At 30.1% G+C, this 14,176-nt stretch overlaps 1 protein-coding gene across 4 annotated transcripts; it reads left to right on the top strand.

Annotated features, from left to right (window-relative positions):
* The first annotated feature begins 1,130 nt into the window (after nucleotides 1–1,130).
* LOC105636845 (6-phosphogluconate dehydrogenase family protein) lies at nucleotides 1,131–10,211 on the top strand. Of its 4 annotated transcripts, XM_012220216.4 has the most exons (11): nucleotides 1,202–1,351; nucleotides 1,486–1,618; nucleotides 2,460–2,548; nucleotides 2,785–2,899; nucleotides 3,826–3,976; nucleotides 4,420–4,502; nucleotides 5,830–5,925; nucleotides 6,864–7,006; nucleotides 7,501–7,585; nucleotides 9,008–9,087; nucleotides 9,779–10,211. In XM_012220216.4, exons 2-11 carry the CDS (start codon nucleotides 1,595–1,597, stop codon nucleotides 9,864–9,866), a joined length of 954 nt encoding a protein of 317 aa, XP_012075606.1. In that variant the 5' UTR covers nucleotides 1,202–1,351; nucleotides 1,486–1,594; the 3' UTR covers nucleotides 9,867–10,211. The 4 variants fall into 4 exon arrangements, with proteins under 4 accessions (XP_012075605.1, XP_012075609.1, XP_012075606.1 ...); XM_012220215.4 differs by lacking the exon at nucleotides 1,486–1,618 and having other exon boundaries at nucleotides 1,131–1,351; XM_012220219.4 differs by lacking the exons at nucleotides 1,486–1,618; nucleotides 2,460–2,548 and having other exon boundaries at nucleotides 1,158–1,351.
* The last annotated feature ends 3,965 nt before the right edge of the window (nucleotides 10,212–14,176 follow it).

Below are 14,176 nucleotides of genomic sequence, written 5' to 3' on the forward strand. Positions count from 1 at the left end.
ACATTCAAAAATTTATATAATTATTTTAGCGGGAAACCAATCCGTTAAACCTGCAGGCTGCAGCTCTTCAACTGTACCTTCCATGGACTTGCTTTTGGTGTTTTGGTGTATAGACATTATTTTGTATAGGGCTATAAAAAAAATCCAACCTCTACGGAATAAAAATAATTTTTTTTTTATAATTTGTAAAATTTATTATGAAATTACAAGTTAATTAAATATAAAATGTATTTTTATCTTATAAAGTATCTACTAAAACATAACATTGAAATAAAACATTATTCAATAGGAAAAAAAATATTATAATTTATAATTTTAACTATTTGAATAAGCCCGTAAATAATTTCAGACTTGCTCAAAAATTGAAGAAATCAATGTTGAAATGATTTAGAACTTAAACTTCAAATCAACTCAAACTCAGAATTTTATACTATCACATCAAATATCAAGCAATGTGATACTCTAATCTTGATTGGTTTACCGCCTTAATGTGATATTCGACTAGGTTCGATTCATTTATAACCCTAATTTGGTATAATAAGTATATGATATCTTTGGATTAAAAAGAAATTCCAATAGTATGAGATTTTTTTTTTCATATGGCAAATAATTATTCACTTAGTGTATGAGTAAGCTCATAAATAATATGTAGAGAAATATCTTCCTAAAATTAAAAACCCAATTAAGCATATGTAAATGGAAATCGTATATAATAAATTAACTTATAATTTTTCTAGCTGATTTTTGATTTACAAACCTGATCAAAAGATTAAATTAAAAACCAATTAAAATATTTTGTTAAAGTTTTAAATTTCAATAGATACCAAACATAATAAACAATTAAGCTCTTTAACAATTTTTCAATATAAAAATTTGTCTACTTATATTATTACTTTTTAGATTTTTAATATTAACTTTTATATTTATTAATACCACCTAATGCAATATCTTAACATACATCATCAAAATTAAATTTGAAGAGTACTCCTATATGTTTATAAGAAAAAAAAATTAAATGTTTCATAAAAAAAAAGAAAGAAAATATTTAATTATTTTAGAAGGGATAAGGAAAAGGGGACTATGACTAGATTCCACATTGTTGATTGAATATTATCATATCATATATTGCTATAAGACAATTTTACAAATCCAACGCATTATTTCCTTATTGGATATAATTAGCTATAAAAGTAAATAAAAACTTGATCTTTGCAGAAGTTGGTTAGAGTTTATCATTCAGTCATCCATGGCGATATTATACAGAGTGAGAGGAGTACTTTCTATCTTCAACACCAAACTATATGCTTCTATTCGCGGCTTCTCTACATCTCCACCCTTTTCGCAATTTGAGGTAACCCTTCTGTAATTTCTTCTCCTCCTCACTTTTATATGTATCTACTTCCTAAACACCCTTTTATTGAAATTTTCTGACCTTTTGTTATTTGAGCTACGGTCAATTGAACAGAGCTTTATAATGTGATTTAGGAGTGGCAATCTAGGATCTTCACGAAACTTGCCATGTGACTAATGGGTTCTTGAGAAATTCTCAGTTAGTCGACAACAAAATAATAAAATTCCCATCTTTGGATTTCACATGAGTCAGATAGATGATTGGGAAGTAAGTATTTTTACTGGGGTTTTGAGTAAACTATTCTTGTGGGTTTAAGGAACTAATTAATTTTCATTTATGTCACCTTAAGTTGATTTGAATTGAATATTTTATTGTTGGTGTAGTAATGGCAGCAGAAGGAATTTGAACTCTTATACAAATTTCTTACAAATTATAGGCTTTGAGAATGAAAGTCAACTTTCTGAATAAGAGTTCTAGATTTTTCTCATATTGACTATTCCGTCTCTGAAGATGTGATGGTCATTCAAATTGACCAAGGTGAAAAAAAAAAAAAAAAAAAAAAAAAAGCAAACAATGAGATTAATATGCAAGCGTGACATTGCAGATCAAAAACTTTGAGGTTGCCAAAGGGTTGATTTTAACTTATCATCTCTGATAAAATTATCTTTGACCATGTAGGACCATATACATTATAATCCTTTGCCTTTTCAAGAATGGTATTTTTGACGATTCCCCTGGGATGTGAACTATTCAAGTACTAATGGTAGAAAACGAGCTAGCTACTTATCCACTGAATTTGAATGAGATTAATAAGTTTTTTTCCTAATGCTCTAAAATCTATTGAGCCATTAGCAACTTGTACATGTTCTTTGGTGAACTATTGAGGATGATGATGCTTTTCCTTTATAGTTAACATTGCTGTGAAGAGGCACATTAAGCACCTTAAACCTTGTGTGCTATATTCTGGTTAGAATGATTTCCTACTATTTCGGTCCATCAAAATAACTTGAATTGTTATGTTGTATCTTCTTTTTTAGCTAGGGTTCTTGTTATACTTATCATGCAGATTCCTCTAATTTGTTAAACTTAAATGATTGATGTATAACAGAATGTTGGATTCATTGGGCTGGGAAATATGGGATCCAGAATGGCAAACAATCTAATTAAGGCTGGGTACAAAGTGACTGTTCATGACATGTATGGAACAAACCTTTTTCTTGTAGTTTTGTTACTTTAATTTTAACAAGTTAATTAAATTCCAAAAGGTTCCATAACTACCAGTTAAGAGTTCATAATTTTCTTGTGAGTATATTAGTAGTCAGAGTAGACTCTTTTTGTCAGCATTATAATTTAGTTGTGGAGCTTAATGTGGATAAATAGAGGCACACTTGTCTGCACTTGAAGTCAAATGGGCAAATTTGATTTTGTTTCAGAAACCATAATGTCATCAAGATGTTTACTGACATGGGAGTTCCATCAAAGCAAACACCATTTGAAGTTGCAGAAGCAAGTGATGTTGTAATTACAATGTTGCCCTCAACATCTCATGTGAGTATTGTGATTTAATTTTGCCATTTAATATCAGGATCTATGGTGTTTGTCGTCATTGCCTCCTATGATCTTCAATAATACAGTGACTTGTTAAAGGTATTGCTTCATTTCTTTACCATGTTATATGAATGTGAAATGCACAACTTGTAACTCATAATTGGAATCAATAAGTTTTCCATGTGCTAATCAGCTTTCTTTCTCTCTTCTTCTTTCTTTTTCCTTTTTCTTTTTTTTAATAAAGAAAAAAAGAAAAACCTCCCTCGATTCTCCTGTTCCACAATCCGATAAGAAATTCCTTGGTTGGCTATGTATTTATGGAAACCAAATGGCTAATGTTCTACAATGGATGATTTCTGTATTCTTGATCTACTTATATCATGTTTCTTCTTCTTTCATTAGGAGAAAAAACATAAATAATTTTGATAATATGTTTATATATATGTATGCTATCTTAAATTAAATTATTTGACTTCTGTTCATTTTGAAACAGGAAAGTACATGTAAAATTTGAAATTTAAGAATTTAAATTATTTCCATTACCAGTCTTTCATGAAAAGCTAAAATAGTTGTTAATAAATTAAAGGTTTCTTGGATGATCATATTAAATGAAAAGAAATTTCATTTGCTTCAACTTAAGTAACATTGTGAGCAAATGTTACATAGACATAAATGCATTTCTAAATAGAAACCTCCTTGCTAACCCATGACCATCATGCCTATAATAAATTTATGCATTTGCATCTGTATGCAGTCTTATTTCTAGCAGCTTAAATTCTCATTTCTCAATAAATGATGTTTTTTGGAGCCTATCATAATCATTTTAAAAGTTTTGTCTTTCAAGGTTTCTTTTTGCTTCTTTCTTCCCCCCTTTTTGTTGATTCTGCCTTTTTGCTAATGTAAACATTCCAATATAACCTATGTAGGTTTTGGATGTCTACACTGGACCAAATGGTTTGCTTTATGGTGGAAATATCGTGAGGCCACGACTATTGATAAATTCATCTACCATTGATCCAGAAACATCAAGAAAGCTTTCTGCAACTGTGTCTAACTTTGTTTTAACAGAGAAGAAAGGTATAACTTCCAAAAAAAAAAAAAAGTACAAATCAAATTGTTTCCATAATAGAATTTTCAGCCATTGTAGTTATGTATGATTTTCCATTCTACCCAATCTCCAATCATTCAGTACATTTTTATAGCAATCATGTGGCTGTTTCCTTGGTCTTGACTTCAAACCTCTGTCCCATGGAGATGAATTGTTTAAACTGCAGAATCATTTTTGGTTTCCACCGTGATCTCTTTTACTTTTCTCCTTCTGTGTGCTGGCGGATGGTGGGAGAGAATGCTGTACTTGAACTCCTAGTGACAATTGGAAACCCCTATAAGTTCAGTTTCAATTTTCAAATGTTTGGAAATTGGACTTAATACTGCTATTTTCTTAAAGATTGAATAATACCTCATTCTTCCTCTCCAACCAAAACTCTTCTGTTTAACATTGAACAATATGTTTTATGCAGACCAATGGGAGAAACCTGTCATGTTGGATGCTCCTGTCTCCGGAGGTGTTCTTGCTGCAGAAGCAGGTACTCTCACTTTTATGGTATGGCTTCACCTCTGACTTCTCTTCTAATGAATATATTTGATTACTGATCATATGGCAATCATAATGATTCAATTTGGCGTAAAAGCTTAAGATCTATGTTTCTAGGAGTGGGTTATTCAAGTGCTTATGTGCCCATCCATTCCCCATCTAACATTTTGAAGTGAGTTCAGGGTATCACATTATACACCCTAAATTGGTTCTAGGGAAGAAAATAAACAGGAGAGGTTGTGGTTTTAACTGAACTGAATATGGCCTTGGATCCAGTGGTACTTTTTTTTTTTTTTTTTTCCAACTGCTGGTAGCCATGTGTATACCTTTGCTGGATATTGTGTTGGCAAGATAAAGAAAAAAAAAAAAAATGAATAGGCAAAATTTTCTTTTTGTTTCTTTAGGTACATTTGGAGGCCCACTGAGTAGAGGGATAGACAAGGAGATTAATTCTCTTTAATCTAATAAAACACCTACACATATTATTTGAACCTGGGTTCTAATTTTGGTATTCTTAAGTTCAAATAATAGGTGTCCCTTACGGATAAAGTATTAAGTTTTTTACCAAAGTAGTTATATGACATCTTTTCTTATACAATGGTCAGTCTCCCTCACTATTCAACTTGCATGGTTCATTTCTTAGTTATTACATCCCATAGATCATAATTCGCATCCGTAACTGTTAAGCCAATTTTGCTCACTTGTGATAATACTGGAAGACAAGACCTAGAATCAAACCTAAACCATCTGAACTCCAAAAGAAGACCAACTTGCCAATTGGTAATTTTGAAGGGGGGAAAATTTCAAATCTAATCAATGATTTTAGTACATGTTATTCCATGGAAAATACATCTACATTTGACAATTGTTACTGGTGTCCAATGTTTCTTTCACCTCAGTGGCAGATCTGCATCATGGTGGAGTTTTGTCTGTATTTAACAAATGCGTGATATCATTTTTTCCCTTAGGTGCACTAGTGAGAAAGGGGAAGCATTTTGGTATGCCAAAAGATTAAAACAGTTACAGAAATGATTTGATTTCTGAACATGTTAGTAAAGCATATGGCCCAAGACAACTTTGAGATTAAGTTTTCAGTTCAATTGAATCAGATAATTTTCCCATTTCTTATTTCTCCTTTGAATACTATAAATTCTTTTTCCACAGATTTGTTGAAGTTTGTTTGTGGTGATTTATTTTAGCAACAGCATTATTTCTTATTAGATAACAAGCTTATGAATGGAGAGCATATTATTATAATAATAAAGAAAATGTTACTTTTAGGGGCATCATTGTTTTTTTGTAATATGCTTTTCATGAACAAAGATATGTCATCCAGGTTGGTGGCTGCGAGGAAGCTTACCTTGCTGCCAAATCCTTGTTTTTGTCCATGGGCAAAAACAGTATTTATTGTGGTGGAGCTGGAACTGGTTCAGTAAGTTCTCATAAACAGTCAAATCTAATACTCTTCAATCATAATTTTAACCTTTTTTTTATTATTATATAGCTCTGCATTATTGGTTTTTTCTTTTTTAATTTGAAGGTTTATGTATTAGTAACAGAAGATATCAGATTTAATATGCGTTTATAGTGTTCCTGTTGCATCTTTTCTTTTCATTGCGGGCTTTATTTCTTCGTACTTCAATTCTTGTATTGATGGGTTGAAAAGAATGCAATTTTTATTATTGCAAAGAGTTGGAAATTTGTATTTATCAAGGATTAACATTGGCCTAATGAATAAATTTGCCCTTAAACTTTAAGATTTTAGTCTTGTGGTACCTCAAAGTTTTCAGATGACCTATGATGCCCCTAAACTTGCCTCTTTTTTTTTTTTTTTGAAACAACAATGCACCCGGCAAGGATGAGATTTTCCCATGAATCACAGACACAGTGACATGGATCAGGTCACTAGGTGCATGGTTATTAAAAAAAAAAAAAAAAGCCAAGTTCAGGTGCATGATGAGTTATTCGAAAACTTTAGAGTGCCATGAGGTAAAACTGTAAAGTTCGGGGCAAATTTATGCATTAAGCCGAATAAAATTGTTAGGACAATTTTGAAGCAGTTATTTGTCCTTGCTATGGTTGTGTCTTCTGAAAATAAATTGGACTCTAGAGCATCCCACCGAGCAATTTAAGCTTTATCTGATCAAATTCTCTCTCTTATGGTAGTTAGTATGTTTGATATGCTGCAGATTTTGTAAAATTGAAAAAAACAAGGGGATGGCTGGTAAAAATAAACCATAGTCATACATGCTTTTAGCAGTCCAATTCACAAATAAATTAGTGTATAAATAGAAAATGTATTTTTTGTTTCACCCTGCCAGGATTTATTTTTAAGCATCTGATATCTTTATTGTTGGTTTTGTTATTTAGGCAGCAAAAATTTGCAACAATTTGGCGATGGCTGTGAGCATGATTGGAGTATCGGAAGCCCTTGCTCTTGGTCAGTCACTTGGCATTCGTGCTGACCCTCTATCAAAGGTTTTTAACTCTTCAACTGCTCGATGTTGGAGTAGGTATCGCCTACTTTTCTACTGTCCCATTTATATATTTATAACTTTATTTCAAATGATGTCACAACAAAAAAGCCAGCCTCTTGGACCAATCACACTGTCAGTTTGATTTAACTTGTGCTCGAGGACCATAATATGTGATCATGAATTTAAAATTCCATCTGCACAAGGAAATAAATTAAGAAATAAAGATCAGCTTGTCATTGGATAGTCTTGTGAAGTTTACACTGCTCTCCTGTAAAACTTGCCTTTAGGACTTCCTTTCTTTTCCTTTTTCATGCTTGCACTAGTGCAATTGTTAAGAAGTTATTCTGAGGCACATTTCGAAATTGTAGGGCTGAAAATGGGGTCCTTTTTATGTGTGAGTTGAACATGCAGATATCAGTTCTCTATGATATGCAGAAAGCAAGAATGACATTTCTCTCCCATGTTGAGCTCTGCTGATGTTGAGTCTTGCACTCTAACCTTCTGTTTTTATTAAACCTCCAATATGGCAGTGATAGTTATAACCCAGTTCCTGGAGTAATGCAAGGGGTTCCTGCTTCTAGGGATTATACTGGTGGATTTTCATCTAAGCTCATGGTAGGTGGTCTTAGCCTACATTTGCTAATTTTTAAATGTGTTTCGAGGACTGTTTTCAATTTATTAATTTAACCAATCCCATCACTGGAATAAGAACCTTAATAAAATGAAAGAACAAAAATGTATTCGGGCAAGTTTAATTACTGAATCACTTTTTAAATAGTATGTTCCAAGCAAAGCGAGTTGGTCACTATAACTACTGATCTCAGAACCAGGAAAAGAAAAAATAAACTAATCATTGTTAGAATCTATATCTTCCTATTTTCTGCATTCAAGTTTTACCTATGTCTTTTTCAGTCTGACACTCTTATAACAGAGCTGTGGCTACTCAAAAAGCCAAATATTGGTTGGATATTCTTACTGAAGCCTGTCCATAGATATCTGTCTGGATGACTGATGAGTTATCTTTTGATTTTATTTTCGTTTTTCCAAATTTTATTGATGATGGAAAATGCTTGTCATGAAATAATATAAGAGAAGATTGAATGGTGGTAGTTCATTTTGAGAATTAAAAAGATTATATTTGATCCATGTATGTTATCCCTGTAGATTTTTTTTTTTTTTTTTTTTTTTTTTTTTTTTTTTTTTTAATTTTAATTGACTGAATGTCAGCTGAAGTTGTGCATGTGTGTCCATACGTGTCTGCTCCACAATGCATATATTTATTGTGACCATGCAGAGTTTGTGTGTGCATTGTGTTTCTGAAATGGATTTATATTGTCTCTCTTCAAATTATGCTGTTAGAGTCGATGTGGTTCACCCTTTCAAATAGGAAGTAGGATTACGTGACATTGATTGGCATATACCAGATAAATTCCAACATCAATATATCGTGACTTTAGCGTCTAACTCAAAAACCATATATCCATTACTCTCTTTCTAGCATTCTTATCTTACAGTATTTCATGATAATACATCTCAATTTGCATGCTCTTGGGTCTTCAAGCTTTTACTGTTTGTTCCTATTCGTATAGTTTTCAAGACTGGCACTTCTTGTAGAATAAGGGTAAAAGACTTGAAATTACATACATAAACTTTGCTTGAATTTAATAAAAATGATAAATTGCAAATCTGTTCTACAATTCATTGAAATTACAACTATCCGTTCCGGATTTAAATTTACAATCAATTCTCCTGATGTGTATTTATTTATCTTTATATTTTGCTGGGCTATATGGTAGCCATCTACCTTTTTTTGAAACAAGAAGGTATTCTAATCTCATATTAGTGAAATTTATCTATCCTCCAGATTATCTGCTACATTCTACCTTTTTTAGTTGTCTGATCATATTATTGTATGGTTCAGACCAGGTAATGGATTTCCTCATACCTAAGCAACTGGTCTGACAAATGGCATTGATTTTCTTGTACTGCTTTTAGTTTTTGAGGGGTGAATCTGAGTGTTGATAATATTTTCTCCAGGCTAAAGACTTGAACCTTGTTGCCGCATCGGCCAAACTGACTGGTCTTAAATGCCCTCTGACATCCCAAGCATTAGAGATGTAAGTACCTTTACCAGAAGAAGTAACCACCTGTTGAACCAAGCAATATTTCTTTGGTCATAATTCCCTGGAATGTTTTCTTTTTCGACTTTTGATTGACTTTGCTCATATGGAACTTCCATTTTTGGTTCCATTGAACTGTTTTCAATTGGTATTTAGTGTATTCTCACTAGGACATAATCTACAAAATTTTTTGAAGAACGTGGACATTAAATTTTTTAACGTTCAAGTCTCAGCAATATTAAAATTTTTTACAAAAAAATAAAGAAAAAGAAAAAAATTGATATCCTGAGTACCGAAAAGTGGAATAGGTATTTTTATATGTAACAGTAGAGCCTAATTATACTGGCAGATATGACCTGTTATTTGCATTTCTAAAGCTCTGAGTCCTGCAGCCATAACAGTTTCTGCAGAAACTGTCCAGTGAAAGCAATTTGTTGTGATCCAATCACTCTTGTACTCCTTATCAACACTGGTTGGTATATATCTAAAATGAGGGAATTTTCTAATGAAATTCTTGAAATTCCAAATTCCACTCCATTTTTTAGCTGCCAAATTGTAAAATTCTCTTTCTTTTGATTTATGTGAAAAATTATATATGTTAATGAATACTGCATGTAAGTTTAGGAAGAACTTTACAATCGTAATATGTCAAACTATCCTATGCTGATGAACTATTGTTTTTCTGCAGATACACTGAGCTCTGCGAGGATGGTCACGAAATGAAGGATTTCTCCTGTGTTTTTCGCCATTATTACTTTGGCAAGGATGAGAAGTAGCTTCATAAATGCGAGGTATTGATTATGGGGGAAAGGAAAGATGGAGCAAACTCATTCTACTTTGAGGTGGGGATCAAAAACAACGTTAGAAAAGTGCATGATGTCCGTAAAAGGATCGAACTCAAATTTAGGCTTGATACAAGCTCGAGTTTAAGCTCGTATTTAGGCTCATTAAGAGCTCGATACAAACTCGAATTTGAACTCAATAATAGCTAATCAATAAACTTTTTTGCTTAATACTATTTTAATAACTATTTTTATTATCAAAAAATATTGCTTTCAATTAGAAACACAACAATACTATCCTTATCATTATATCATTATAGAGGAGAAACATTAGATTTTTTTCCTATGCTTACGTGATGTTTTGGTTAAAGAGTGAGATTATACATGACTTAAGTATTTGGTTTTTACTTGCATGAGAAAAATTTCAGATTTCACTAAAAATAATAAAAATTAAAATTGCCTAAAAGGTTGCTTTCCTTAATTGATTATTTTAACAACCATCATTTTAATAACCTACAACCTCTCTCTAAGTGTTCCCTTCACCTTCGAGCTCCTTTTTCTCTCTCCGTTCATCTTCTCCTTTCATGTCCAATCCTCTACTGCGATCAGTCAATGACGATTAACATAGAAAGAAAAATATCACTACTGCCATCTTCTTTTCCTTTCCAATCAAACCTCAGCCAGAATTGCCCATTAGAAACATAATTTTACAAATAGGATTAAAGGTAAGGAGCTATCTATTTGCTTCTTTGATCTCTTCTATTTATTGCCTGCTGATAATTTGTCTAGATGGTCGATGCCCCATTGAAGTATGCCTCTCTCGTAGCTATTTTTCTTCTTTTGTTTCTTTACCGGTTTATCAATATTGGTATCTGATTTGTCTGCTTCTTTTAATTTCTTCCATTTACTGCTTGCTTTAAAATTGACATTCGGCTATTTATGTTCATAAATAATTGACTTAGCTCTTGGAATGGGTTTGTAAGGCCTCCTATCTCACCATCTCCCAAGAAATGCAATCAACTACTTCAAAGAATTTGTTGCTTATTACTGCAGAATCGGGATCTCATGTCGGTGAACCCTTATCATGAAAAGTTGAATTTTTTAATTAAAAATTTTAATTATCTTTTCTGAAATTCAATTTAGCCAATTTGAAAATTTTTAAGATCTTTAAATTCGATTTTATATTTTATATTTTGTATTTTGTATGGCTAGATCTTGCATAATAATTTGTTCTGCTTTCCTGTTTTTACATGCTTTAAGGGATTTTGGTATTTGAAAGCATTTTCATTGTCAAGGACAAACAAACAAACAACTAACATGCGTTAAATGTTTTCTCTTCTCTAGGAATAAGTGAAGAGAAGACATTATATGTTGGTATTATTGTTGTTTTTTTTTTTCATTAGTTTTCAAAGTTTATATTGTTTGAAAATTTTGGTGGTTGATTTCTTTTTTTTTTTTTTTTTTTTTTTACTGTGTTTTATTTGTAATTAAATTGATATTTATTGGATTATTCGATATCTTTTTTCATCTGATATAAAACATGATGAATTGAATTATCTATGGGCCATGGCAAATTTCGTTTCAATTAAAAAATTAATTCAAATCATGAATAGTTAGAAATTCAATTATTTGGCTTCACAGGTAAAGAAATTCATTTAAGTTATACGGTTTCAAATTGAATAGATATTTATTAAAATTTCGTAAAGAAAATAACTTTCTAAATTAAAACTGTATTTTTTTTTAAATAAATATTATAGGCATCACATTATTATTTTAGATAATTAAAATTAAAATTGTGTTTTTTTAAAGGAGTTAATATTTTATGATTCGTAGAGAAAATCAAATTTCAAAATTTGAATGTCACCTTTTTTTAAATGGAAGCACACGTTAGTTGCCTTATACGGTTGAGCTTTAATAGAAATTAAAACTGAGTTAACAAATTATATAAGGCAATAGGCGAGGCTAGTACGAGACTCTAAATCACGACGGATAAATCGACGGATCTTAGGAAATAGAATGGGACAAGCCTCGTATCGGTGTGACCCTTCCTCACAAAACTAAAAGGAAAAGGTTTCTTGTGAATCATCTTTTGGTACGTCTGGAAAATTCTTAAACGATGAATACTTTGTAATCCACTAATTGACGTTCGTTCTCTAAATTGAATTGCAATCAAATTTGGTCTAATGAAAAAATCAAATTTAATGAGGATTTTGTTCGTCCCACACGTACAAGCCTTTCCTGCGCAGCTTAGGTGGAAGGCGAAGAAGGCCCCCTTCCGAGGGGGTTTATTAACTCAATTTTAATTTCTATTGAAACTCAATTATATAAGGTAACTAACGTTTGCTTTCATTTAAAAAAGAAAACATTCAAATTTTGAAATTTGATTTTCTTTACGAATCATAAAATTTTAGTGATTGAAAATCTTCTAATAAATGTTAATTGTCTTTTATAATTCTGACTTAATAATATTAATAATACTACAAGTGCAAAAAAAAATATATTATATTGATAATAATTAAAATATAAGATTTTGATATTCTCCTTTTTATTACAAAAATTTTTCAGCATGAGCCTTTTATTGCCTTTTCTAATATCAAAAGAAAATGACTTTATAAATTATACAGTTTCAATTTAGAGTAATAATGGAGTGGAGAACGGATATTTGGCAACAATTAAATTATAGGTATCATTTTAGTATTTTAGATAATTAAAATTAAAATTTTTTTTGGAAGGAGTTAAAATTGAATTAATATACATTAACGATTCAGAAAGAAAATCAAACGTCAAAATTTGAATGTTACTTTCTTTAAATGAAAGCAAATATTAGTTGCCTTATATAATTGAATTTTAATAGAAATTAAAATTAAGTCAAAAAATATTAATGATGTTTAAGAAAAATTAATATTCAAAATTTAAATGTTACCTTCTAGAGAGTGGAATTCAAAACGAAATTAAATGCTTCATTTTATTGATTTAAATTGTCTTTGTAATTTTGCTTTAATAATATCAATAATACTACAAGTGCAAAAAATACTATTATTACATTATAATAATTATATTAGAATTGTTAAAAATTAATATTTATTAAAATTGCGCATAGCACGGCTAGTTTTATTAATCAGAAGATATGTTGACTGTAGTTTCTCCTTTAGATTGTCACTCTAGAGAATTGCTTCCGATGATATGGTAAAATTTTCTTAATTGATCAGTTTTCAAGATTGATTTCATAAAGTTGGAAACAAGAAGATAAGATAGCGAGTAGTTTTTTTTTTTTTTTTTCTCTTTTGGTTTGTTTGGTTATAATTTTCAGTTTTTGAATAAATTATTTAGGTATAAGTTTTGTTTCCATTCTTATGATAAGTTTCAATGTAAATAATATTTTAGAATATTTAAATTCACTTTACGGTTTGTATGCACTACAATTTAATGATTATTGAATTTACCATATGAGAAGGCTGCCTATGTATTTTTTTTCCTGATTTTGATTTAAATACAAAAAATTGGGTTGGAATTAATAGTTTTAGCTTTTAAAAATTATATATATTTTTTTTACAAATTACAATTTTCGATATCTATATAGTTTCTTTATTCACTATTCTATTTTTCTTTTTGTTTTCTCAAAATTTTTAAATTTATTTCTAATTTGATATTTTAATTTGGTTCTTCAGCTTATTACTGATTAAAAGAAAAATATTGTGGTCTTTTATTATTTTGTTTGTGTTGTTTCCATAGTTTTGTTTTTTTCAATTTCATTATGACTTTGTATTTTGCTAATTTTAGTTTCTTTTTGTTTGGTTTTATAGGGTTTAAAGCGTGTGCAATTCAAGATGATCTAAATATGGTTTATGCGATAATTAATTAACTATTATATTTTAATATGTTTTTTTTAATTATATACTCTATCAGATTAAATCTCCAAAAGAAAAAAAAAATAGAAATCAAGTATTTAAACCATTTTAAATCTTCTACTAAGTCCATTTTATTTCTAATAATAATTCGAGTCACTTCTTTTTAAAAATTAATTTTTTGTAATTTATTCGACATACTATCTTACATTTACACTTAATAAAAAAACATAAGTATTATACAATCACACGAAGCGCGTTCATTGCTTAGTTAGAAGTATTTGTTATAATATTAATATTATAAAGTTTAATTTTAAATTTGTAATATTTATTAGGTATTTTACCTATTACCTATAATTTTTTTTATATGGAAATATAATTCATTAATAATAATATCAAAAATTAGAAATATTCGTATAAACCATACAACTTTACTGTTAGCAGCTAATAAAATTTGCT

This window comes from Jatropha curcas, chromosome 10 (assembly GCF_041381405.1).
Source record: "Jatropha curcas cultivar XTBG-Jc1 chromosome 10, XTBG_Jcur_1.0, whole genome shotgun sequence".
Lineage (NCBI taxonomy): Eukaryota > Viridiplantae > Streptophyta > Magnoliopsida > Malpighiales > Euphorbiaceae > Jatropha > Jatropha curcas.